Source organism: Rhipicephalus microplus, chromosome 4 (assembly GCF_043290135.1).
Source record: "Rhipicephalus microplus isolate Deutch F79 chromosome 4, USDA_Rmic, whole genome shotgun sequence".
Taxonomy (NCBI): domain Eukaryota; kingdom Metazoa; phylum Arthropoda; class Arachnida; order Ixodida; family Ixodidae; genus Rhipicephalus; species Rhipicephalus microplus.
This window is the reverse complement of record NC_134703.1, coordinates 140,389,675-140,417,364: the sequence shown is the minus strand read 5'-3', so window position 1 is coordinate 140,417,364 and position 27,690 is coordinate 140,389,675. Positions and strand designations below refer to the sequence as shown.

At 45.6% G+C, this 27,690-nt stretch overlaps 1 protein-coding gene across 2 annotated transcripts; it reads left to right on the top strand.

Annotated features, from left to right (window-relative positions):
* The first annotated feature begins 530 nt into the window (after positions 1 to 530).
* On the top strand, positions 531 to 10,252 carry LOC119172379 (uncharacterized). Of its 2 annotated transcripts, none has more exons than XM_037423445.2 (3): positions 531 to 713; positions 5,573 to 5,612; positions 9,173 to 10,252. In XM_037423445.2, exons 1-3 carry the CDS (start codon positions 576 to 578, stop codon positions 9,751 to 9,753), a joined length of 759 nt encoding a protein of 252 aa, XP_037279342.2. In that variant the 5' UTR covers positions 531 to 575; the 3' UTR covers positions 9,754 to 10,252. The 2 variants fall into 2 exon arrangements, with proteins under 2 accessions (XP_037279342.2, XP_037279343.1); XM_037423446.2 differs by lacking the exon at positions 531 to 713 and adding an exon at positions 3,435 to 3,546.
* The last annotated feature ends 17,438 nt before the right edge of the window (positions 10,253 to 27,690 follow it).

The following is a 27,690-nucleotide window of genomic DNA, read 5'->3' as shown; positions in this document are numbered from 1 at the left end:
ATAACAATAATGGCATGGAAGTCATGTACGGCATAATTCACGTCTGCCTAGTAACGTTGTGCTGATTTTAAATTGACATATCAACCTTCCTTATTCGTGCTTCGCATATTATCGATTCCCACTGTACGTGGTATCTACCAAATTTTTTGTTTACTTCGCGAAACTACGCAGTGCGAGGTAGTTCACTTCGTCGCGTGGTAACGAAATCGAGGGATGTTTTGGGAGCGGCGCCGGGTGTTCGGCAAGGCCAGTAGCGAGAAAGAACGCTCTCTAAACGACCCTCCGCCATTAGGCGTGCCGTCGTATTTGGCCTTGAAGACGGGATCACAAACTGATCGCGGCTGGAGATTGCCCAGGCGCCAACGGCAGTGCCGCACCCCTTACGTGTAAGCGAGAATCTCGCTAGGTGGGTGAAAGTTTACCCAGTCTATCCAGATTGAGAGAAACATAAAAGAAATAACAAGAGACGAATGAAAGATGGTGGAAAGAACCGATCTTCCTTCCCTTTTTTATGCATGATTGGCTTGCAATACGGCTTCAAATCGGAACCTGATTGGCTGGGCGAGTGACGCGAGATGTGGCGTAGCTTGGCCGGCTCAGGCGACGGATACTGTCCGTGGCGCCACGCGTGTTCGAAGAAACCAGCAGCTGGTCGTGTGGCAGCTCTTCGAAACCGGCACCATCGCTCGGGTTTTTGGATACACCACTTTTTGGTGAGTGCTCAGCCAGATGCCTTCGTGCGTAAAAGTTTTTTTCTTAAGGCTTTCTGCGAAGAGGCGATATAATAACGTAAGCGTTAGGTGTCAGCATAAAGGCAGAACACTCGGCTAGTGCTAACTCAAGATTGTGGCCGGGAGTACGTAATTTTTGTGAACACTTCGGTAACGTTGATGTGGTCGGTAGCGTTTCAACACGTGAGATTAGCATGGAACACTATAAAAGCAATTTTTTTTCACGGGTACATCAATGATGAATTGTGAGCACAACTCGTCACCACAGGCAAAAAAAAATGTCTCTTGAAGAAAGGAAATGCGCTGTCATAAACATATTTTTGATGTTTCAAGCTCGCGTTAGTACTTCGGTGGGTGTGTTGGAGGGATTTCGTGAGAGTGCCTTCAAGGCATAATGTGCTAAATATTACACCCATGTAACCGAAACTTCCTGGGTCATGTGTCAGGGAAAGTGAGCGTGAAGGCGTTGTTTAGAGGCTCAAGTCAAAGAGATGCAGTGACAAAGGCGCATTCAACTCTGTACCTTATCACGTTCTCACGCCCATAGAAACGACTCGTTGTCCAGCGAGAGGCGAGTTTGGGAATAGGAACATGAAAACTGACTCAGAGCTGTCTCGGGTTTGGTAGACGGCTTCCTACAAGGTTTTAGAGAATGTGTGTTTAGAAGCTGCGCGCATAGGTGTTCAAGATAACAAGAGGAGAACTTGAATAAGTTGTAATTATGCAAATTACTTCCAGTTCATCTGACAACCTGTTTTATACAGCACGTTTCGGTCACTCGGGCCACGTGAAGAAAGCGATCGGAAAGTAGCGTGACGAAGGCGCACACCCTGCTGCCGTATGGCCAGGCTGAAGGGAAAATCGCCGTTGTTGCGTAAGCGAAATGGCGGCCACGTTTGCTAAAAACGGACGACGATCAATTCATTCACGTGAGAAATACGAAGTTTACGCTTAGTTCTGCTACATTTACGACACTGTTGACGTTGTGCTAATTCCGCTGCCTGTCCGTCGTTTAGGCTTACTGGTAGCTGCCGTTACGTGGCTCGCAGTGAACGATATGTAAAACACGTGTGAGCTCGCAAACCAAGTGGAAGTTTTTGGCAGATAGCAGTGTCGTACCCACTTCATTTCATTGCGTTTCTTTTTAAGTACGATAACCTTGCTATTTGCAGGACTGGGAATGGATAATGTTATGCTGCATAGATTATTTGGAGACAAAACACGGAAAGGTTCCATTATGCATCCGCCCCACTCGACTATATACAAGGCGAAAGCCAGCTTGTTTTTTTTATTTTAAGTAGATGTATTGTAGACTGTTGAAGATTGAAACCGTAAGAATATGCTGATTGTGTGGTTTTTCTGGTGCGAGAAGAATAAGTGAACTTAATATATTTCACTGAGCAGGCATGGGGACGAGTAAATGATGTGTGCAGATGCTCTAAATTTTCCCCGTCATGAAGTACACGTTCACTATAATTTTATGGGAAGTGTTGAAGCTGCAAATGATAATCGAACATTCGGCAGATTCATCTTTGAAATGTTAGAAGTGCGGGCTCTTGAGCACTTTCGCACTTCCCGGTGGACCCGTATGTGGCATCACAATTCTTCGTCTCCTATGGCGAATTCCACCCGTCGAGCGGGAGCAAGTTTCTTATTGCTCCACGGCCGAGAATCTGCATTCCGCTGGTAGATTTGGAACAAGTTCGCGTTTTACACTGGCAGTTTTGATGCAACCCACTCGCTATCAGCGACAGCGAGAGAACTAGTCCTGCTGGCCGTAGCAGCAGTAAGGACGACGAGCCATATGTGCTATACGGAATGATTATAAGGACATGTTTTATGTCCCACCATTTGCACGGCCGAATATAATAGGCTACGCCCAGGAAGTTTCGTGTACCGGTTTAGTGACGTATGCGTAAGGAACTTACAGAGTGACTTCACTCAGGTCATTCACGTGTTCCACTCGCAGACTGGCTTGGCGACATCTGAGGGCTCGCTTCTAGAATTTCGGCGGCCACCCCGTATCTACCAGTGGAATTTGCTGTTGGGGCAATATGCACGCTAGATGAAATGTTAACGTACAAGCAACGTTTTTTTTTCTTCAAACCAGAAATAAAATGCAGGGAACTAGATAGTAACCAACAATGCCAGCCGACTTACTGAAAGGAAGAAAGTGAAAAGGGTTAATGAAATGAAGGCGTATATGTGGCTAACAACATAATTATAACATACGAAATCATATGAAATGTCCAAAAACCATGCATGCGACATCAGGATATCATTACGTTTTTTTATAGCAGCTCTGCGCATATTTGAAAATAACGATGTCTGACTCCACACATTCGATGATATCCCCATTTTGTAATAAATTTTTTTCTATATTTAGTAATAATTGCCAACGCAGTCTTAGCACGCAGGTTAATACCGTTAGCAATTACGAATTATCCCAGGGCCCCGAGACCCTGAAATAACACTCTTAACAATTGTTAAGCGCCATACGTCTCAGTTTTAGTAAAGCATGTTTCTTGAAGGACAGCTTTCTACAACGACCAGTTTGACCAGGACAAATCAGGTGGCTTGGCAGTCTCGCTGTGCGTTTCGATTTTTTTTTTGTCGCAAACTATTCGAAATTTCTTCTCCTGAGCTGAACGTATCCGCCCGATGTATATGACTCATTGCGATCCACTTTGCAAACAGAAACGCCGTCCCACATGTCGCAAGTACTTTCTTGGCTGCGTGCAGTCGCTCAAGGATATCGGCTTGCTTTAATGCTGGTGATTTCATAGGCGGCAATCGACCGACATCGCATTTCTCTGTAAGTAGACAGGATATTACTTTTTTCTTAACTTTCCTTCCAGAGGAATGCAGGCCTTTCATGAAACCAGCAATATATTTTCAGAAAAAGATTTCCTCAGTAGTATGATGAAAATAGTGGGTATAGCTGGCGAAAAACTGCGATTAAAAAACTGTCTGTTCTTTCATTATGCAGCTAACGTATCATAAGGCACACCCCGATTTGAAGTCAGTTCATGTACCTCGCTGCAAGTACCGTCTGCCGCACATTTCGCTGGGTTTCTTCTTGTCTCTAACTGTTATTCAAGGACACTAAATGCGGTGTCGATTATTAAGGGCAAGACAGAATCCTTCCCAATGGGTCATATTGATCACGGATGTCACCATTGAATGGGTCTTCGTACTGATTCTATTGTGGAGACCACTCCCAAACCTCCATTTGCAGTTTTCTGCGAGAACTAACGCTGCAAAATGAGCACGAAGACGCACAGAGCTCATTGATATTCTGTTCGAGTCTTTGTTTTTGACGCTTATCTCCCTTGAAAGCGTATGCTATTTGCATTGAGAATGACGAATTGAAGGTGACGAGAAAGGTCAACATGGGAGAATTAAATTGCACCGATATGTGTGATATCCAGAAGCCAGCACTTGTTAAAAAAAAAGACGATGAGCTATATGAAATAAGAACCACTGGTGGCCTTGGAGAAATTGATGTGTAGCATCAACTTTATTTTTTCACAGATATGTTGGAGTTGATAACGTAGTATTAATAACAATAATCCCAGTGTGTCCTAAGGGTGTAGACAACAGAAAAAAGAAAACTGCGTTTTAGCATGTTCACTTATACAGCAAATATTCGGGAGAACATGCATGCTTGAAGATCGGAAAACAGCTTTGAAAACAGGCGTGTTTTTCTGGAGCTGTGTTTCAACAAGCAGACTTGCAGTTCTCAAGGGTGCCTTCACAAAGACAGGCCTGCTACTAAAAACGCTGTCTACAGCATTCGTTTTAGAACAACCAAGTAACAACCAGGCGTCACACAATACGAAGTGGGTCACGAGTTGGTCATCAAATGCTCCAACTCATTACTAAAGCTACAGGCATAATTCTTCATCGTCGTCAGCCACAGCATCAGAAAATTGCAATGAAATTTCTTGCACGTGTGTAGGGGGTACCACGCTTCTCTGAAGAATGACGAAGGATGGCGTAGTGAATGCTTACCTAATACGCAAAAATTATGATTTATTGCGTAGTGGGTACTCTGCAAATGTGGTTGCCGCAGTTACCCAAAGAGCGTTGAAAAAGAGGCTTTGCAAGGCTGCTATTCCAGCGGTCGCTGTGACTCTACTGCAGGTTCCGAGCAGGCCTAGCAGTTTTTATTTCAACACGTTCGTTTGAAGTATAGTATACGCAAAACATAATGACAAAACTCAGAAGAGTACATCAACTTCCACATACTTTCGTTCCATAGGTAAATAGGCGAATTTTTTTAAGTACGTCCCCTACTCCACAGATGAATGTTAGGTTTAAAAAAAAATTAGGTAGTTTTTCCCAGACTTTGAAAATAACACCCAAGTAAGGTTGCGTTTGCTTGAAGTATCCCTCGGTAGGTTGTTGTAGATACTTAAGTAAACATGCAAAGTGTGCTATATCAAAATTACCCATCGAAATGCATAACTGAACAGTTTAGATTGTCCATGTGTTCATAAAGGCACCTCCGTTGCACAAACAAAGAATTCCATGAAAATAATTTTAAAAAAGTACACGCACTGTAGGATATGCTTTAGCAGCAGCCTTGGGGTACTACCTACTCTTTTACCTGGAACCGACTAAGTGTCAGAAAACAAGAGCGAAAGAAATACTTTCCTGGGTTTGGCTGTCACTTTATGCTGAACACGGTTTACAGTGTAGAATACTCAGTGAATGGCCCAACACCGCCATAACACACCAAATTTTTTCCCTATATTTCTATAAATTAATTAGGAAAGGCACAACGAGAAACGAAGCTGTCATTTTGCTGTCCTCATTTTGTCATTTTAATGTTTCAGGAAATGCTGCCCGTCCTTCTTCTTGTCCTCTTCGCCTCGGGTGAGTGAAATTCTCGCACTAATTTTTTTTCTTTTTACTACGTTGCTGGATCACTGATAAGTAGATGCAGAGATATAAGCAAGAAAACTTTCTACTTGATATCTTGGTCTAGGGAAGCTATACAGTCTCGATGCACAAATATCTTAGATTAAAACGGAATATTTTGAAAAAATTGCTTGCTATGGCCCAGATAAATTAGCATTCGAAGAACTGGTAGGTCACTATGAAAGAAAAAAATGTTGCTTTGTGCCAATGCGAGATAAAGTGCTCTCAAGAAAGTGAGTGTCTGAGGGGATTTGCTTGTGATTCCAAGTATTATCTGTTCATTTTAAGCGAAAGAAGCTATCTTATTGGAAGTAATGACAGATTATTTTTGTATCTTTATGGATATAGCAGCGCGATATGGGCTACAATTTACGCAGTTTGCTGTATCCTAATATGGCGTGAATTCAGGCATTCTCTCAACATACATTTCTGGATTTGTGTTGGTTGTATCGCGTTGATTCCAGATGATATCGTTTGTGGGTCTTTTTTTTGTTATCTGGGATGGCACTGATAGACGCTGCTACAGCGCTATTTTATTGCATGCGTATCAAATACTGGTGCACAGTTTGAAAGAAAAAAGAACTGCCTATCTTCAATGTTAAACAGCACGAAAGAAAACAACACGAGAAAACAAACACACGCAGAATATGTTCCACAAACTTTCTGAAACCTAAGAAGTGCTCTTCAACTAAAAAGGAAGGAGCCAAGATTTGAATTGTTCTCGTAAACGTGCGCTTTGACTATTGTGAAAATTAGTTGATGCTGTACTATAAATGTTCCTGAAATTTTACGGGAAACGTTCAACTATACTGTCGAATTCAAAAGCGTGCAAATGTCACCCACTCATTCCCCGCACTTCGTTAATTTCGCCGAAGCTTGCTTTTCCAGGTACAAGTACACGATGTTAAAACTTCAAAACTTACCTAGCGACCCCAGCAACAAAGCCTTATATCGTCCAGAAGACTTAAAAAAGTAAGGGTTCTTTTGAAACAAAAACTGAGGACGCATGTTCTTTTTCTTGTTATTACTAGGATTTAAAATGGGACTTTGCTCAAAAGTCCTATTCGCTGGTCCCCCATTACCACCTTTTCTTTTTCTTTTGCTGAACGCATTTTGTACGGCAATAAGATAAGTCGTTAATGAGATTGCCGGTGGGTCGAATATAGAGATTTGCATCAGTGCAGTGTCGAAACTTTCAAATTGGCGAGAAACATTATTCGCATATGTTATTAAGGTAAGGAGTGTGTGTTGAAACACGCGCATAAAATTTCCGTAGGTGCTCCGACATGGTTGCTGTGCACATTTTCGTATAATATATACTCTCTTTGTGAATAGCGCTAAAACCGTATGCTCTGCACTTTCAATAGGTAGTGCTGTTTGACTCGGTGCTTCTGTTTTCCGTCGTACACTTAGCACTTAAGACTTTTAAGTCCCTTTTATTCCCCTAGGAAGTAACAACTTGAAATTTACCAAAATAAAGTTTCCTAGACAGCATGTATAGCTACAGATGAAAAAACTTCCGGCCAATAAAATAACGCACACAGGAAACGAAGAAGGAGACAGGAAAGAGGCCAGCTACCAACTGTTTATTCACATATGCGTGGCTCAAGTATATATACTCGTCCACATATATACTCGTCGTTTTTCCTGTCTCCTTCTTCGTTTCCTGTGTGCGTTATTTTATTGGCCGGAAGTTTTTTCATCTGAAGCAATGCACCAACTAGCCCAACAACGAGTATTATTGTCATGTATAGCTAGTCTGAATGTCACCGCCGGTAATGCGGCTCTCTCGTGTTTGCAAAAAAAAAGAAGAAAAAATCATATTTCTCTAATGGTTTGCTTCAGCGTGCAGCGTAAACACGTTTATTCTTGCTTATCTTTACGTTATGGCTTAAAACAAAGTTAAAATTGAATATCGCAAACGTTTTTTCCCCGATGCAAGCTTAGGGAAATTAACGTTCCCAAGTTGTCAATTGCTTGGAAGCTAGAATCGATGCTGTTCGGCAATCCGAGCAAAACAACAACAACAACAACAGCAACAACAAAGTGGTGTTGCTTCTTTGGAACGTCTGGCCATACATGCGAATAGGATAGATTTCATACCAATTTCCAGGTGCTTGTCAGCTGGCATAAAAGCAAACGTCACTTTTTACATTCTTGGTGTGGCCTGCTTTCGCTTTTACATATTTAAGAGCAAGCTATGACAATTATTTTCGCAAACAAGGCAGGTGAGTTGTGAATTAAAGTGTATTACTGTACACACAAAATGTGGTTCAACACGTAATAGCGATTCATACGGACAATAGCAACAAAATGTCTTCAGCCACCAACAAACCAGTGCTGTTTGTACGGACCCTAAATTACCTGCCTTTAGTTGCACTTATGGTTTGTCATATCCTATTTTGGCTAGATTGTTACTTGATGCGTACACAAAAACGCTCAATCATTGTTCCTCGTTGTGTCGTTAATAGATGACTTTACCTACTTATGATATTTCATTATAACAACATGAGACAACTCTAAATTATTGCAAGAGGTTCCTGATCATGCAAAAACTCACAAGCATGTCCACTAAATATTCAGCAATATGTTACTCTGCCCCGTATAAACCCCTTCACATTATCGGCCGAGCGTGTTAGTAAACAGGAGTAGCATTTTCACCGGGCAGAGACTTGCACGTGCAAGAGTGCATTTTTTTCCGCGTGTGTGGGGGTGTGTGTGAGATTGTAAGGACACTGTGCAATAGCATGGTTAGTAAAAAGAAAAAAAAACCAACTCCCTTTTTTTAGTGATTTCACTATTTGCACAGAGTACTTTTTACAATTCACATCACCGAGTGATTATGCTTAAATGCACATGACCGTCACTTATAGATTTGGTTATAATAATAAGAATTATTAGCATCTAAAGGCACAACCCAAAAGATAAAAAGTGGGAAGCAGGACAGTTTACGCAACAAACATTGGCCTTAGGTTTAGTTGTGATCACAAGCGTCACTTCAGAAAACGTGAGACCGTCAACGAAAACCAACATTGCCGAAAAGATTCAGTTTTGATGCAGGGCACTACCACAAAGTGCAGTCAAGCATGCTTCACTCTGGCTTGACTTGCTTGTATTGTGTCTTATTGAATATCATGTCACAAGCAGGTCCAGGGGAACACGTGCAGAGCAACTCAACTGATGTCTTCATATCTCTCTTCCTGTACTTACCAATGTAATTTATGAGACGTCTTTTACATCTCCTTAAACAATTGCTCGAGAACGTTGATCAAGAATCACAAGGTACGAAAAAATCAAGGCCTGCGTCACAACCACGCGCGTAAACGTCGTGCGCTTCGAAAGGCTTACGCTGGAGCCCTTGCAACTTGGGTATGTGGTTTAGAGGAAGTCTTGAAAGGTAACTTCCAGCTTGAAGAGACGATATTTTCTCGACTATTCACACTATGACAAAGTCATTTGACCATAACCTGTAAATCATGATATGCTTCTGTGTCATAACTTCTCTCATAACGCAGTCTCATCGGCCACTACGGTGGACGAGGTGAATGACTACGTGGACGTGGTGCTCAGTGAACTGGGCCAACAAATTCAGACACCGTACAGGCCCAAGGACAGCTACAACAAAACAGTGGCCGGACGGCCCGAGATCTGGGCCTACTTCGGGGACATCTTCATCACCGGCTACAACAAGCTGGAACGCGACGGCAACTGCGCCCACGAAGAACACGCGCTGGCCACCGGCATCACCATACGCTGCAACCTGACCACCAGGGAGCTCCGCGTCGATATCACGGGCACGCTGAAGCACTCGACGTACCCACCCAGGAACGTCCGCGCCAGCGGAGTGTTCCTCAACCCGCACCTGCAGATGAAGATTGCCGTGGAACCATGGAAAGAGATGAACGTCACGCTACGGCTGAGGCTCACAGTGCCGCAGGTCAAGGTCGTCAACCTGGGCGAAGAGTTCAAGTTCAACAGTATACGTCTCGGGTACAGGGACGAGATCATATCCATCATCAAGAGTTCGACGCCTGATCTCGAGCAAGACATGAAGAAGGCCGCCGACAGCGAAGTCATCCCGTACAAGAGGAAATGAACAAGTGGTCCACGCTACACTTATTCTGGTAATCAGAAGAGTAGCTGTCATTCGCATGCCTTTACACTGCAACCATCGAATCACAGCACGTACTTCAAACAGCGGCCCCCGTCTCTACCCGGGGGAGTAGTAGTTCGACAAGCCGAAGAAGAAGCATTTGTTGGCTGCAGCGCCGGGAGCAGTGCCAGCTTGTGCATTGGAATGTGCGTGTCTTGCATCACGAATGACTGCGGTTAGCTCGTCATGGGCAAAGGCATTCGTAACGAACAGGAGAGGCTACCGGTTGCGCAGTGGCCGACACGTCGCTGCGTCCGCTTCGAGAACTCAACTACGAGCGCGAGCTAACTGGTGCTTTCACGCGTGAGTGTTGTGTTGTGCTGTCCAGTATGAACTGTTGCGAAAGGTGCGCAATGAGTTTGCGCAAGTGTGATCGATAGCTTCTGTGCTGTGCGGTGAACATTGTTTGCACGCCTAATAAAGATGTGATCGTGTGTTTAAAGATGAATGTTTGACAATTCGGTGTACAATGAGAAAGTGGTCAGTTATGTATCGTAAGAAGACAGTCCAAGGATCATTGACTCGTGTAAACGAACGCTCACAGTATGAGCTGGTACTCACCGCAACGTGATGCAGTGATACTAGAGGCAGACCTACGTACTTAAGTTAATGGCGCCATAAGAACACAAAAAGTAACGCGATATGCGAGTGCTTCTAGGAACGAGTGTCATACCTAAACAAGAAAGTGTCACACCTGCGACATATTGGTGAGCAGAACAGTCTCCTGCTTGAACAACAGCCGCTAACAACAATTTCTGTGGTGGGCTGTTTCGTTATGGTCACATTTCAAAACATTTTACACTGAAGCTTCAGGGTGGTTCATAATAATATTGTCACTATTTTAACGTTCCAAAACCACGATATATGCTGGTTGCTGTAGCGCAGGACTGCGGAAATTTCGAACACCTGGTTTATTTAAACGAGAACTGGCACACAGGCCTCCAGCATTTGGCCTCCATTCAAATGCGACCGCCACGGCTGGGATCGAACCAGCGACCTTCTGGTTAGCAGCCGATCACCGTAACCACTGATGCACCATGGCCGGCTCAGGGTGTGCCTTCTACTCCAAAGCTCCCGGCGTCTTTAAAATGTGCAATCTTTGTTTTATATTAGTTCCTTCTGCGCAGCTTTCTTTTTAGGCTGTTTATTGATTTGCGTTCTTCGAAGCTACTGCCTAGCCCCGCCGTGGTGCTCTAGTGGCTAAGGTACTCAGCGGCTGACCCGCAGGTCACGGAATCGATTCCCGGCTGCGGCGGATGCATTTCCGATGAAGGCGGAAACGTTGTAGGCCCGTGTGCTCAGATTTAGGGGCACGTTAAAGAACCCCATGTGCTCGATATTTCCGGAGCCCTCCACTACGGCGTCTCTCAAAATCGTTAGGTGGCTTTGTGGCAATAAACCAAGCACATCAGTCAATCGAAGTTACTGCCTAATAAGTATAATTTTGCGAGAACATCCAAAGTTATTACGTTTCGGCGTGGTGGTGGTTCACATGCATCAGAAATGATTGCGCGAAAACTTATAACATGAGACAAGAAGCAGACAGGACATGCGCTTCTTGTTCGGTGTTATCCGTTACCCGCTATCCTTTCTGATGCAAGAGAGAAAATTAGCACTGCCCGTAAAAGAAAAAAAACAACAAACAAGAAAACTAGAAGTCTGTTCGCAACAGCTTCACGCTAAACTTGGCCTAAGGCACGGAGGAAGAAATATTTAGGTGATGAAACTTCCGTTAGAACGGGCGTAAGCAGCCGTCCAGATAAGGTCAAATGATATACAAAAATCACAGCATATCCACGGAGTGAATGATTATGAGTGGGGCGAAGCTTCGGAGGGTTTTATCGGTAATCCGTGAATCGTGCATCCATCAATCCGTCTGTCTGTCTGTCTGTCTGTCTGTCTGTCTGTCTGTCTGTCTGTCTGTCTGTCTGTCTGTCTGTCTGTCTGTCTGTCTGTCTGTCTGTCTGTCTGTCTGTCTGTCTGTCCGTCCGTCCGTCCGTCCGTCCGTCCGTCCGTCCGTCCGTCCGACCATCCGCACCGGTTCAGTAAGTCATTGAACTAGGCGGTCACGTACGAGCAAGGAGGGACAGACCAACGGCTTCAGGAGCTTCGTCCCTAAGATCGCATGCTCCGACGGAGACATTTCAGCTGGCGGTGCCTTGCGGCGCGAAGCCGCAGCCACCTAATTGCACCTCCGATATGTTTCTTCCTCCGTGTTCTATGGTCACCTACTCGCGGCATTTTCGAGTTCAACACCACTGCCCTGGTTAACTGGCGGGGACCGGGTTAACTGGTGGAACAAGGGAAAGGCCTTTGTCCTGCACTGGACGTAGCCAGGCTGATGATGATGATGACGATGATGACCACTGCCCGACGAGAGCGAAACGCAACACAAGTCGCGTCTTCCCTTGGGTCAGCCACGATTGTATATGCGGCGAGCGTATACGTGGGGAACGCAGAGTTAAATCCAGAGGAAGCCGTCGGGCGTCGCATAACTGTTTGGTATGGATGGATGCTATGAGCGACGCCGACACCTGGGGTAAGGTAGACACTTGGGGGTGTATTAAGGCGTTGACAAAATTGCAGTTCTATTGGAAAAGCGCTGGACGTATAGATGTTGGTTCCAGTTCACTATAGACGGACGCTTAGAAACGATGCTTTGAGGGATGTAATGGCGAATACATCCGTCATTATGCATCACTGCGTTTTACCAAGAACGCTGCGAGAGGACAGCGCTAAATAAAAAAGGCGTATTTTTCCTAAACGTGCAAGTTGTGTGGCCATGGTGTAGTGGATAGCGCATCCGGCTTCATTTGTCGTGGTCCCAGTAATAATGCGTTCGAATCCCTCTGACGGAAGTTCTTTCTCTTTGTCTTCTGATTGTGCGTATTTTTTCGACTTCACTTCCATGATGAAAATGCGTCATTGAAATCTTGGCGGACCCTGGTATAAAACACTTTCGTGTTCAAATGATTTCAATGCCACAGTCCACTGGTTTTTTATATTGTAATGAGAACATAACAAAACTAAATTACACTTCACATCACCGTAATAACAGTGCGCAAATTACTAACGGTGTCATTTCTTCTCGCTGCAATTCAAATCTACAACTTATTGACCGCCAAGCAAGACATCAGTACCCGATAGAACCATCTGGGTTTGTCCTTTCTCGAGGCATAAATTTTAACACATTGCTATCGCTACATCATAATGCTTTAACAATACCCAAACTCTAACTGATTAACTAATGAAATATAGTGCAGAAACGTAACCGGCTCTTCGACAAATTACAGGTTTTAATGCACCAAAGCGACCTAAACTACGAGATAAGCTGTAATGGAGGCCTCGTGATATGTTCTATTAACATAGTATTTTTTTCTTAACCTGCCCTGACATCACACAGCAAATAAGCCACTGGCATTGTGTTTACATTGAAATCCTACCACGGCGGCCTGAAGAGAAAACGCGACATTAGGGTGAGTATTCGAGCACCGTAACTATACTAAATCAACGCGGAGGCTCCCAAGTTCGACCCAAGAATTTCCATCATGTGATTCTTCGTATCTACATTAAGTGTAGTAAAAACGTCAGTGTAATGTGTACACCCCCAAGCGTGGAAAATATCAAATAAACTAACTATATAGCAATGCCTATAGCAAGGGCCTTTGCATACGAACCTACCGGGATATAGTACAACGGTAGGAAACGTATGAGATGAATATTATAACAGTCAATCTGCACATTTCGCTGCGCCAAGCTACCAAGCTTGCTCTCTTTATCGCCGGAGATAAAACGCGTGTTAAAATATATTTAGAAGGCATATCACGATCCGGAAGTGTCACTAATAGCGATATCTTGCTGAGGAGCGCTGTATTTTCTTTCTCTTCCCACAAAGCCTTATTTAGACACTTCGTCAGGTATTCTATTAAAAATAGAAACAGCAAGGCACAGTTTGCATTCATACTGATACATGAGTGCTAATTACAATGTTTACCTCGTAGGAACAATAAATAGCACAATTAATGGTGGGACAGTATATAGTTAGAGTGGCGATACATGTGTAGTTCCGCGGTAACGCTAAAGTCCTCACTCTGCACTTAGTGCAAGTTTTCTGTTGAATCTACGGTTATCTCCATCGATCACCGAGACAGAGCAGCTCATTCACTTCTCATGTTAATAGTCATGAGTTTTTTTTTCTTAATGTTTCAAATTTCGCTTCAAGTGTTAGCACTGGTAGTTATCAAACAAACGCACGGAAAGAGAAGAAGGAAGGGAGAAGAAGAAGGACGCAATCCAAGTATAGTTGCACTCCAAGCACACAAAATGCATCATGATGTTTTTTCGACAGCAACTACACTGCATGGACTCCCAGGCATATGTTAAGAACTCGTATGAAAGTGGCCAACGCACTCAGTTTCCCCATATCTGTTTTGTCATGACTGCGTCGTGTACGGCAGGCAGCGTACACCTCAATGATCGGTACTTGCCAATGCGTGGCAGGAATTCACCCCACGGCAACCCACGTCTGACCACGAGTGAAATTTCGGTGCTGCTGGCCTTCACGGCCTACACTAGCTGGCTATAGACGCGCATGAGTTATGCAGCAATCGCAAATAGGCGTGTTCATTAGATTTCTCTCCCCGTACGCCAACGCCATCACGACCTTGTGGAACTGCCAGCAGCGAGACTGCCTTACTGAAGCCAGAATATGGGCTGTGTGTTCTGGTGTCCTTGCACCATCAATCACCCGAAATAGAGATCATAGCGAGGTGTGACGTATCCATACTTGCTATTACGTGATCGAACATTACAGGTATCTCCACTACGGCGATTAGCCGGGCCCACAGTGACTACTTATTTTGTTGGATTAACGAATGCCTAACAGAAATTGTTGCTAGAATTAAATGCTGGAAACCGATGCATGATTGTAATCTTTGGAATAATATTATGTGACCTTCCTACTACAAGAACAGGCGCACACGTGACGTAACACTGAAAAAATGGAAGCGAAGGAAATTTTTGAAGGTGCTCGTTTTGTTAATAAAGACAACCAAAGAAATTGACAGAAAATTAAGTCAAGGAAATTATATGGGCAAATATTGTCTTTGGGTGTAGTGTAGTAATAATAGGGCAAATTAATATTACTTATGCTGAACCAAGCACTTTCGGCAGGATTCATTCCATGCCGAAAAGTGTGCGACAGCCAACCATCAATAATATAGCCAAATTCAAGGGTATATATCTTGCAGCCTCAAGAGTCAAGATACTCAGAATGACACGACAGCCAAACACTGTACAAACACCACGCGCAGGCAAGCGCACACACAAAAACACACGAAACAAACACACATACACACACACGCACACTTTCTCTCTTTTTCTTATTGCACAGACTGCTTTTCGCAAGTAAGCAGGCCTCGTCTTTCGCTCTCCGAGAGCGGATGTGGAAGAGGCGAGAGGTAAATCTTGCTTTTCGGCAAACAAGGAGAAATCTAGGAATCCTCGCCGGACTGCGGGGCAAACGAAAGAAAGCTAAATCAGGCGTGCAGCATGGAACACAGCGAGGTAAACGCGAAGGATCCAGTCGGCCAGTTGAGCGCGTGTCAGGCTCTCTCTGGGACTATTCTCAGTGACGCGAACAGTTCTATACTGCGAGTCGAGGAGAAAGAAGTGCGAGCAAGGAAGGCAAAGGAGGTTCCTTAATTGCTTCGACGGTTTCCATTTCCACCCTGGTGGACCAACTGTGATGCGGGTTCTTGTTGCTGATTTGTTTCTCCTGGTTGAGCCCCGGAGAGTTTTTCTAATAAGGACAAAGCCGTTTGCTTAACAAACAACACCTAAACATTTACTGCAGAACTGAAGCAAAACTCAAACACAAACTACAAGAAATGAATAGCTGGCTAAAAGCGGGATTTAGAAGGAAAACAAACATCTAAAGTCCCGAAACTGCCGACGGAAAGTCACAGCTACATGATGCAGTTCTGACGCGGTGATTCGGCGGTGCAGGGAAGAGAGCAAGTTCGATCTCACCAAAACGTTGCTGCTGTAATGGTGGCGACGGCGTGTACCGATGCTCGCTGGCGGCGACGATGGAACGGGACTCGCTCGGTGATGCCTGTGGCGGCCCAGATTCGCCCGATGAGGTGGCTGGTTGCAAGGCTCAGGCCCGTGACCCGAACTGCCGTTGCTGCACCCGCACCGGAATCTGCAGGCCTTGGTCTCGACCGTTGAGGCAGCTCGCCGTCCTTGGAAGGCGTTGTCCGGAGGTCCAGACCGGGTGAAGTCCAGAAGGCTCAGGTCTGCCACCCGACTGCCTGTCTTCAGCTCCCCGCTGTGACCTTCCTCTTGCCTCGTTCACCTCGAACTACTAGCTCTTTTGCCCTTCAGGATTGGCTTCCTCTGGGGCACACTTGTCTCGTCCCGATTGGCCTTTCAAAACTCCGTGGTGATCAGCCATTGGCCCTTGTTTGCTTTATGGTCTTGGATGCTTGCGCTCCACGCTCTCACGTGTACCGGTCCTCGGCGTCGTCGTTGTTCAGGCGACCCAGCACGTGCACTCGGTCATCCTTTAATTTCGCGCACTTTTCAATCATTCACAATTACGCGCACCAGTCGCATCACCATCGCATCACAATGGCCCCCTTTCGAAGAAGTTTTTCTCGTTGAAAAACTGTCGTTCGATGCGCACCACACAAGCTATCACAACACACCGATGGCACCACACTGCTTCTTCGTTGACATGTCTCACGTCGAAACACCGAGTCCACAGAACGTAACATTCAACCAACAACAATAAGAAAAGTTTTTGGCAGCAACTAAGAACAGTACAAATACAGTCATTAACTCCAGTAACAGTCCACCACACAAGCATAACCTTGTAATAATAACACACAGAACATATTCACTGCAACCTACTCATGTAGTCGGCTCCAACATTCTCGGATCCCTTTATATGTTCTACGTGAAAGTTGTACTCTTGCAGTACTAAACTCCACCGCAGAACTCTGCTGTTAAGGTGTTTTGCTCGAGATAAGTACTGCAACGGTTGGTGATCTGTTTGAACCGTGAAATATGTCCCATATAAAAATATGTGGAACTTTTCCACTGCCCACACCAACGCGAGACACTCCCGCTCGATTGTTGAGTAGTTCTGTTCTCGAGGCAGTAGCTGACGACTGGCGTATTTTACCGGGTATAAAACACCGTCGTGCTCTTGCATAAGGACTGCACCGATGCAAGAATCGGAGGCGTCACTGCGGAGTACAAATCCACGTTTGAGATCCGGAGCCTTTAAAATAGGTCCAGACGCCAGAGCTTGCTTTAGTGTTTCGAAAGCTGTCTGCCCTTCAATATTCCAATTGATCTTGTTACTCTCCCTTTTCTTTGTCATCTCTGTCAGAGGCAGTGCCTTCTCAGCGTAGTGAGGGATTAGATCACGATAATATCCTGCCAAGCCAAGAAACGAACGTAGTTGTTTCTTCGTAGTGGGTAATGGGGCTTTGGCGATTTTTATGATCGTGTCCTCTACCGGCTGAATTGTTCCATCTCCCAGTCGATGACCCAGGAACACAATCGACGTCATTCCAATCTCCGATTTCTGGGGCTTAATTTTGAGTCGGACCTTTCAATCACTCCGAGTCGCAGCATTTCTCCGACTTCTTTCTCAACTACCTCTTTCATTGCGAATGGTAACGGATATTGTGGAGTGTTGATAGGCTCGGACGTTGTCAGTTTAAGACGACACTCTAACAAGTTTGTCTTGCCGGGGACTTCGGAAAAGACGTCTTTATGGGTGGCTAGGAGCTCGTCAATTTCTTCCCTTTGTCTATTCCTGAGGTTAGGACCAAGCTTGATAGCTTCAGTACCAAAGCCCTCAGTAGCTTTAAAGGTAGGCACTGGCGTGTCTGTCTCTTCCTCTTCCACTACAATGAAAGATGCGGACTGGGGTGATATTTCTGGAGGACGCTCTTCGTAGCGTTTTAACATGTTTATATGGAACAGCTTGGTAGTATGTCCCATATCCAGCCAGTAGTCAGAGTCACCCTTCTTTCCTGTGACCCTGAAAGGTCCTTTCCAATGCATCATAAGCTTGTTTTCCGTCGTGGGAAGTAGTACGAGGGCGCGGTCTCCAACCTTTAGCCGACGCATCCGACTTCCCCGGTCATAGTATTTCTTCTGCGTTGTTTTAGCTCGTGACAGGTTTTCTTGTGCCAACTGCAATGTTTTTTCTAGGCGATCTCTGAGATCCAGGACATACCCATATGTTGTCTTCACTTCCTCGCTTTGATTGTCTCCGGTCCATAATTCTTTAAGTAGACTGAGAGGTCCTCGAACATTTCTACCGTAGATCAGCTCAAAAGGCGAAAATCCCAAGCTGGCTTGCGGGACTTCCCGGTACGCAAACAGGAGTGGGGCTAATAGTCGGTCCCATGTCTTGGGTTCCTCTTGGCACAATTTACGCAACATTTGCTTTAGTGTGCCATTAAATCTCTCCACTAAGCCATTACACATGGGATGATAGGGTGTGGAGCTGAGATGCTTGATCGCCAACAAGTCATTGACCTCTCTCATTAGCTCCGATGTAAAGCATGATGCCTGATCACAAAGTACCTCACGCGGGAACCCGATTCGAGAAAACATCTCTACCAGTGCCTCGGCTACTGTGGCTGAATCGATGGATGGCAGGGCTATTGCATCTGGGTATCTAGTAGCGAAGTCCACTAGTGTTAGTATATATCGATTACCCATGTGTGATATTGGCTTTAAAGGCCCGATAATGTCCACTGCCACTCTTTCGAATGGGGTGTCTATCAAAGGCATTCGACCTAGTGGTGCCTTACCAACTCTGCTCTTGGGGTAGGTTCGTTGGCATGCGTCACAAGAGCGCACGTATCTCCTCACTGCCTCTTGAACTCCTGGCCAGTAAAATGATTGTAGAACACGATCAATCGTTCTTTTTATTCCTTGATGCCCCGACATCAGGGTTTCGTGCGCCAAAGTAAGCACTTGGCTGCGCAATCTTTGGGGCACTACTACTTGTTGAATCACCTTACCGGATGGTAGGTGATAATAGCGGTATAGCAGCCCCTTTTCTATCTCGAACGAATAGGACTTTGATCCTCCCTGTAGCCCTTGACCTACTTTACTCCTGCAAGAATCTAGGGTCTTGTCCTGTTTTTGAGCGGCACTAAGATCCTTTCGGGTCGTCTTCAAGGTGGGTACATCGATTTCAGATGAGATTGACCGTTGCTCTCGGATTTTGATACCAACCACTGAAGACTTCAGGGTACCATCCTCTCTATCTGCTCCTTTTCCACTCGCTATATAGTTGGGGTAGGTTTTTACCGGAATCCTTTCCTCCCACTTGGTATCGGGGTCATGGACTTCACGTGAACCTGGTACATTTCCGACGATAAGGTCGTAGAGTGGGTTTGTCATGCATTTGACAATAGATGTACCAGAAAAATAAGGTGAATGAATTTCCACCTCCGCCTCAGGAACGATGATGCTACTGCCATCGGCTAAGAATAGCGTAGCGGTAGTACCTATGAGGGCTTCATCGGGTACCAGAGAACGACGCACCACCAGTGTATTGCTACCCGTATCCCGCAACACTGAGACGGTTCGGCCAAAGATTCGGCCCTGTAACACGGGCATTTTGTGTGTGGCAAACTTCGGGTGAGTATTCACGGCGCCCGCCATGTCCTCTTCTTTGTCCGGTGAAAGCTTCACTTCCGTTGAGTGCTCCTCTGGCGACAAAAGACATGACGTCTTGTTGGCTGAACCGTTCTTCTTTGAGCAAGTTTTGGAATCATGCCCCGCCTTCTGACAATATCCACAGAAAGGTTGTTTTGACCTTGATCGGCACTCCGATGCCCTGTGACCCATTTTGCCACATACAAAACAACGTACTGCTCCTCTCTCCGAGTAACTACCACTTTTTTCCGTATTGCTTTTAGATTCCACTTTTTCTCGGAAAACTAACAGGTTGACTTGCCTCTGAGCTTCTAAAAAGTTATCTGAGGCCTCGGCCATGTCCTCTAGCTTGTTGAAGTTCTTTTCTCGCAGGAAAAGTGCCAAACGGTGATGACAGTTTCTTAAGAACTGTTCTGTAACTATCAAGTTACGAAGAGCCGAATATTCTTTTCCGGTCCTCGACATTTCGACCCAACGATCGAAAAAACTCAGTAGCCTAGTTGCGTACTGCTTGCCTGTTTCGCCGTCCTGTGGCTTGCTTTGTCGGAACTTTTCCCGATACCCTTCGGCCGTAAAACGGAAACGCTGGAGCAACGCCAACTTGGCTTTATCATAATCGAGTGAATCCTCCGGCGAAAGTCTTCCAAACACCTTTAAGGCTTCTCCGCTCAAACATAAACTTAAAGCTGTGGCCCATTTGTCCCTAGGCCATTCTTGACCGATGGCGACTCTCTCGAACCTTTTTAAATAGGCGTCCAAGTCGTCCCGGCTTTCATTAAATCCCGGTATCAACTTATGAGGATTCACGCTGCATGAAACACTCCTTTCTTGTGCTGAGCCTGGTGCTGAGTCAACAGTTCTTGTCTCCACACGGCTACTCTCAGCTTCGGCAAGTCTAAGACGCAGTTGCAGGTTTTGGTTCTCTAATTCCAGCTGCTCCTTCTTTGCGCGTGTCTCCAGTTCGAGCTGTTTTTCTTTTTCGCGCGTCTCGAGCTCAAGCTGCTCCTTCTTGGCCTGCGTCTCCCGTTCCAACTGTTCCTTTCGAGCTTCTCGTTCCGCAGCCCGTTCCTCTCGTGCTCGTGCCTCCTTCTCCTCGTACCATGCTTTAAAATCCGCCCCATCAATTCCCATGCGATCCGCCAAGGCCATTAGCTCTCGCATATTCGACATGATGTCGACCGCGTCAATAAATGAAGGTGTCAAACCAACGGCTTTGTCCTGTCGCTGCGGACGCCAGTTTGTGATGCGGGTTCTTGTTGCTGATTTGTTTCTCCTGGTTGAGCCCCGGAGAGTTTTTCTAATAAGGACAAAGCCGTTTGCTTAACAAACAACACCTAAACATTTACTGCAGAACTGAAGCAAAACTCAAACACAAACTACAAGAAATGAATAGCTGGCTAAAAGCGGGATTTAGAAGGAAAACAAACATCTAAAGTCCCGAAACTGCCGACGGAAAGTCACAGCTACATGATGCAGTTCTGACGCGGTGATTCGGCGGTGCAGGGAAGAGAGCAAGTTCGATCTCACCAAAACGTTGCTGCTGTAATGGTGGCGACGGCGTGTACCGATGCTCGCTGGCGGCGACGATGGAACGGGACTCGCTCGGTGATGCCTGTGGCGGCCCAGATTCGCCCGATGAGGTGGCTGGTTGCAAGGCTCAGGCCCGTGACCCGAACTGCCGTTGCTGCACCCGCACCGGAATCTGCAGGCCTTGGTCTCGACCGTTGAGGCAGCTCGCCGTCCTTGGAAGGCGTTGTCCGGAGGTCCAGACCGGGTGAAGTCCAGAAGGCTCAGGTCTGCCACCCGACTGCCTGTCTTCAGCTCCCCGCTGTGACCTTCCTCTTGCCTCGTTCACCTCGAACTACTAGCTCTTTTGCCCTTCAGGATTGGCTTCCTCTGGGGCACACTTGTCTCGTCCCGATTGGCCTTTCAAAACTCCGTGGTGATCAGCCATTGGCCCTTGTTTGCTTTATGGTCTTGGATGCTTGCGCTCCACGCTCTCACGTGTACCGGTCCTCGGCGTCGTCGTTGTTCAGGCGACCCAGCACGTGCACTCGGTCATCCTTTAATTTCGCGCACTTTTCAATCATTCACAATTACGCGCACCAGTCGCATCACCATCGCATCACACCAACCACTTCAGTTAGCCTGTCTCGCGGGATTTGCCGCTTGTTTTGTCGTTGTTAAGCGAGGCGGTCTCCTTGAACCTGAGCATCCTGAATTTTTGGCCCTTGGTCGTTGTAGGAGCTCTCGGCTGCACCAGAGGGCCTGTCGGAGATTACCCGGACCCTGGGTTGTTGTTCCGAGTGACACGAGGGGGCCCTCGAGGCTTTGAGAGAACACTGCTCAGGGAGCCGCTATACGGGAGCATGACCGGTAGAAACAAGAACGGTCGAGATGAAGGCAAACAAGAGGAGGCCTAGTATAGTACGTGGGTGGTCCCGGCAAATGAAGCATGACAATACTAAGTGAGCAAACGGGCACTGCTTTCACGGTATACCCTTGAAGGAGAGAGAGAGAACACAACTTTATTGTCGTCAGACTTAAGGAGGTAGGTGACCCGCCAGGCTGAACCTGATGGCCACCTCCTCTGCCCTTTGTACGGCCTGGAGCTGAACGGCCAGGCTGGTGGAGGTCAGAACTGCCTCCCACCCCTCTGGCGAGGGAGCGGCTAGGAGATCGAGAGAGGGGGGATCTTCCCTGCAGGCCCAGAGAATGTGATTAAGTGTGGCTATTGAGCCACAATGCGAGCAATGCGGATCAATCGAGTCGGGGTATATACGTGCATAAATGTATGGGCACGGAAATGAATGTGTTTGCAAGCGGCGCCAGATAACCTCCTGGCGCTTAGTTAGCTTATGGTGCGGGGGTGGTTTTGTCTGCCTCGAAAGACGGTAATATTGTGTGATGTCATGGTAGGATGTCAAGGCTTCACCAGGGTTTTCCAAATCAGAGGCGGGTACCACCGCTCGGCTGACGAATCCTCGAGCATATAGGTGGGCCGCCTCGTTCCCTGGGTTCCCCGCGTGAGCCGGCACCCATACCAGCGCAATGGAGGATAGTGCGTCTTCCTCAGCATCTGTAAGGAGACTGGGCAATAGTAAACGCAGAGTTGTGGGGGCCACAATGCCACGTGCGAAGTTGGATATAGCAGCCTTTGAGTCACTGAGTATAGTGGTGAATCCGGATGCTGCTGCTAGCGCTATCGCCGCTTCCTCAGCTTCTGTCGTATTAAGCACACGGACAGAAGCAGCCGCTTTAATTTGAGGTGAATTGGCGTTGTTGCCCTTGAAGGAGACATTCATTTTCTAGTGCAGCGAATATGTCATGCTTTGGCCACCAATAAATGTCATCAAAAGCGACAGTTTTGATGTCTTTGTATTTAAAAAGGTAATATTGACACAATATTGTTTCAAACTATGCCCTCAGACCTACCAATAGTGTGCGCCCTCCCATTGTCCGCGGCATATGTGCGAAACAAGGTAAACGTCTTTCGGAAAGCACATGCTTGCTTGATCCGAACCATAACAGCAGCGCGCGACCCACGAGGAAACCAATAAAAAAAACGAGAAGAGCTGTATACTTGGACAAGAAAGAGAGAAAATGAAATCTTTATTGGTATTAAATAAGTCACCAAAGTGGTTGTACCTCCCAGTCCGGACGACCATTGGCTCTTGCCGCCGTCCGGACTAAGACAGAATTTACACTGCTAATTGTATATCTAAGGGTCTATCTTGAACAATATTTAAAGATTTGGAAACAATTGTAGTCGTCTCCACGTGACCTGTGACACTTTAACACCTTATGTAACTTAGGGTCGGGGGGTGTGCGCGTTCATCGAGCCCGATGTGTTGTAAAATGTCAGTATAGGAAAGGAGGGGCTGGGGACCATCCTGGTCAGCAAGAAGTACTCTACACTACAACTACACTACAACTACACTACAACTAAGTAGTACTCGCACTCTACAACTAAATAACAATACTTAACCTAATTGACGTTTCGGCGCTAAACACGGTTGCCTTATTCAAAATTAGCAAATTCATGGCAGTCTTCATTATAAAGAGCATAAGTTATAACGTTAGCGAAACCATATATTGGTCACTTGTTACGAAATGAACCCACACAAAAAAACCTGGCTAAGCCAGTGTAAATGCCCTAGAACTATTCGCCAAAGATATCTCGTTGAACACTACAAAGATATCCACCCTGCATAAATGGTGGAAACACATCCCGTAAAACAAGCCCCGTGGAATTCGATTAAACAAAGACTCCATTTTTATATGCATAATACATTGAAAACAGTTGTTAGGTTTTATCATGCCCAAATAAATTACAATACTAAAGAAACAACTTTTGTATCGGGTAATTTATTCATGAAAACAAATCAAAGTAATGACCAATCGTTTCTTGCAAGGTTGACGAGTATTTTATTGGGATTATCTATGTGTAACAGTTTGCTCGCCACAGGTGGCAGCTATGCATTCCTGTATGTGCACCTGTGCTCCTTGAATGCTCTAAAGCATGGCCGTTTACCCTAGTCATGTCACCGACAAGTGCCTTTTCAGTGTGTGTGTGTGTGTGTGTGTGCGTGTGTGTGTGTGTGTTTGTGCGTGCGTGCGTGCGTGTGTGTGTGTGTGCGTGTGTGTGTGTGTCTTTATATATTTATTTATTTATTCATTTATATATTTACGGATACTGTCAGCCCTCACATATAGCTGTTACAGGAATGAAAAAGAAATACATGAAAACATAGCGATCCTTCTAAAAACAATACATAGTTAACAAATATAATCAGACAATCAGATATAATAACATATACCCGACAGTTGGTCAAATACACGTGTTACGAATAGCGAATACTGATATGTTTACCCTCGCAATGACAATTGCTAGCATCCTGATACTCTCATTTGGCAATTGGTAAATTTACCACCCCGGAAGGCGAGGGTCCCGGGTATGATCCCGGGAGCAGGATGAATTATTGAGCGACTAGGCGGTTTTATTTCTGAGAAGTCCTTAAGGATTGCCTCGAGGTCTCATGCTACAAATGGGCGATCGCCAATTTGTATTTTAACCACTGTAATATTAGCAGTCACCCAGAGGCTAAGGAATCAGGGCGTCGACAAAGCATATATAAACATCCTGGAAGAAACCTACAGATGATCAACTGTCACCATAGTGTTCCATAAAAAAAGCGACAGAATACCAATCAAGAAGGGTGTGATACAGGGGCATACAGTCTCCCCAATGGTAATTACCGCGTGCTTACAGGAGGTTTTCAGAGGCCTAGAATGGGAAGAGTCAGGGATAAGGGTTAATGGAGAGTACCTTAGTAACCTATGCTTCGCCGATGGCATCGCACTGCTGAGTATCTCAGGGGACGAATTGCAACTCAGGATCACGGAGTTAGACAAGGGTAGCAGGAAGGTATGTCTTAATATTAATACGCAGAAGATAAAAGTAATGTACAACAACCTTGGAAGAGGACAGCGCTTCGAGCTAGGTAATAGTCCACTTGAAGTTGTAAAATACGTCTGCTTAGGACAGGTAATAACCGCGGAGCCAAGCCACGAGATTGAAGTAACTAGAAGAATAAAAACGGGGTGAATCACATTTGGCAAGCACTCTCAAATTATGACAGGATGATTGCCACAATCCCTTAAGAGGAAGGTATATAACAGCTGTATCTTGCCGGTACTTAGCTACGGAGCAGAAACCTAGAGACTTACAAAGAGGGTTACGCTTGAATTGAGGGCAGCGAGCAATGGAAAGAAAAATGGTAGGTGTAACCTTAAGAAACAAGAAGAGAGCAGAGTGGATTAGGGAACAAACGGAGGTCAAGGATATAATAGTTGAAATCAAGAAGAGGAAATGGACATGGGCCGGGCATGTAGCGCGTAGACAGGATAACCAGTGGTCATTAAGGGTAACTAACTAGATTTCTAGAAAAGGCGGGAGGGTTAGGGGGAGACAGAAGGTCTGGTGGGCACATTAGACTAATAACTTTGCGGGTATAAATTAGCAGCAGCAAGCACAGGACCAAGTTGACTGGAACGTGAGTCACGAACGAGCTGCCCTACCCTCTCTCTAATCTTACCCTCCGCCTCCGGTACGGAGGCGAGCGTCTCCGACGGCCGCCCCCTGCGAACATTGCAATGCTCTCACAATGCTCTCACAGTTGCCTCCGAGCAGCCGTAATGTCTGGGACTGAACGGTACGGAGGCAAGCGGTCTCACACAGTGGCCGGTCGCAACACAAGGCAGGAGGCATGGCCTCTGAGATTGCGTGCTGGCAGGAGGCTCCCATTTGAAAAGAGAGCGACGTTCCAGGCATAGTTTTTCTAGGATGCGTTGTCATAATATACAAGTGCCGCTATCCAGCGGACATTCCAAGGACTAAACATGATGCGGCTGCCTACTACTACTACTACTATTACAACTACTACTACTACTACTACTACTGCTACTACTACTACTACTACTACCAATACTACTACTATAGAAGTACTACTACTACCACATACATCGGGGACGCAGGACCCATGGCTTAAGGAGCTTCGCCCCTAAAAAAGCATGGCATAGTCAGTTGAATGACCATAGGCTTTCGCCGAACACACTTGCAAATTTACAAGTGTCCTTCAGTTTTTACGGCTATCGAGCCATGAGGCAAAACGGTCCGATACTGTGTTCATTCAATGATTACCTGAAAAGGTGGTTGAGAACTTTCATAGAAATTTCTTCATGAGCTGACCACTATATTTCTCACTTAATGGTTCTTGCCGCCTCAGGTTTGCGCCGCGATAAAAGTGTAGAACTAACACAAAGCTAAACCAAGCCAACGTCGTGGTACGCTCAGCAGTATTGATAAGATGTACATAAAATAACTGAAAGCATAAGCCACCAGGACAAACAAATAGACATACCACGAGCTTACAGACGTAGCCAAAGCTCTTACAGAATGCAATAAAGGCACAATCATTTTAATAATACGAAAGCTTCGAAAGAGTATTCATTCTATACTCGTGGACAACTTTTCTTGGCAATGCAATAAAGACTACCGAGCTATGTTGCGCGTATCATACCACTAATTATAGTAGTCCTACAATTGCGCTCTTATTTTCACCGTGAGATGTGAAAAAAAAGTGGCAGCATATCCGTCCGTGCAGCCATCCGTGCGTCCATCTATGCATCTGTCTGTGTGTCCGTTCGTGCATCTAGTCAACACTCCAATTACCACCATCCCGCATCTTTTCATCATATATTGGATGAATGGATATGGCTGTACCATTTAGATCGGGCGGTGGCTAGCGCCACCAAGCCATAATACTCAATGGACCAAAAAATAGATTTTTTTTTCTTTAAAAAGTGAGTTTGAGGATTCGTACTTTGCAGTGAAGGGTTTCATTTTCACTCGTGCTTTGACTTTAGCCACCAATCAAATAACCTCCTTCTAGTTAAGTCTACCCGCTTAAAGTCTATTTTGCCCTCCCGGTCCCTAATCCCCAGTGCTTTGAAAAACTCTGCACCATCATCCTGAACTATTGGGTGAAGCCCTTTACAGAACATTATCAAGTGCTTGGCAGTTTTTTCTTCCTCTCCACAAGCACTGTATACTGTGTCTACCCCTTCGTGTTTGGCCCGATATGTCTTGGTTCGCAGTACTCCCGTCCTGGCCTCAAACAGTAGAGAACTACCCCGAGTATTATCATAGATCCTTTCCTTGGCAATTTTCTGCTTAAAAGTTCAATAGATCTCTAGTGCGGACTTCTTAATCATGCCCATTCTCCACATGTAAGTCTCCGTTTCCTTCACTTTTTTCTTAACCGATATTTCTTTTTGGTTTGGCCACTTGCTCTTTTCTAAGTATTTACCAGTCAATTTCCTGGTTCGCTTCCTCCATTTTGTATCGACATTCTTCATGTACAAGTAGCTGAAAACCTTCCTAGCCCAACGCTCCTCCCCCAATTCTCTCAATCGCTTCTCAAATTTTATCTTGCTGCTAGTTTCCCTGCCCTCAAATGATGTCCATCCCATATCACCTTGTACTCCCTGATTTGGTGTATTCCCGTGAGCTCCTAAAGCAAGCCTATTCCACGTTGCTTAAGTTCTAATCTTGCTTGAACTTCTGATCTCATGCATTGCCAAACGTCAGCCCAGGAACCATGACCCCTTTCCATATTCCTC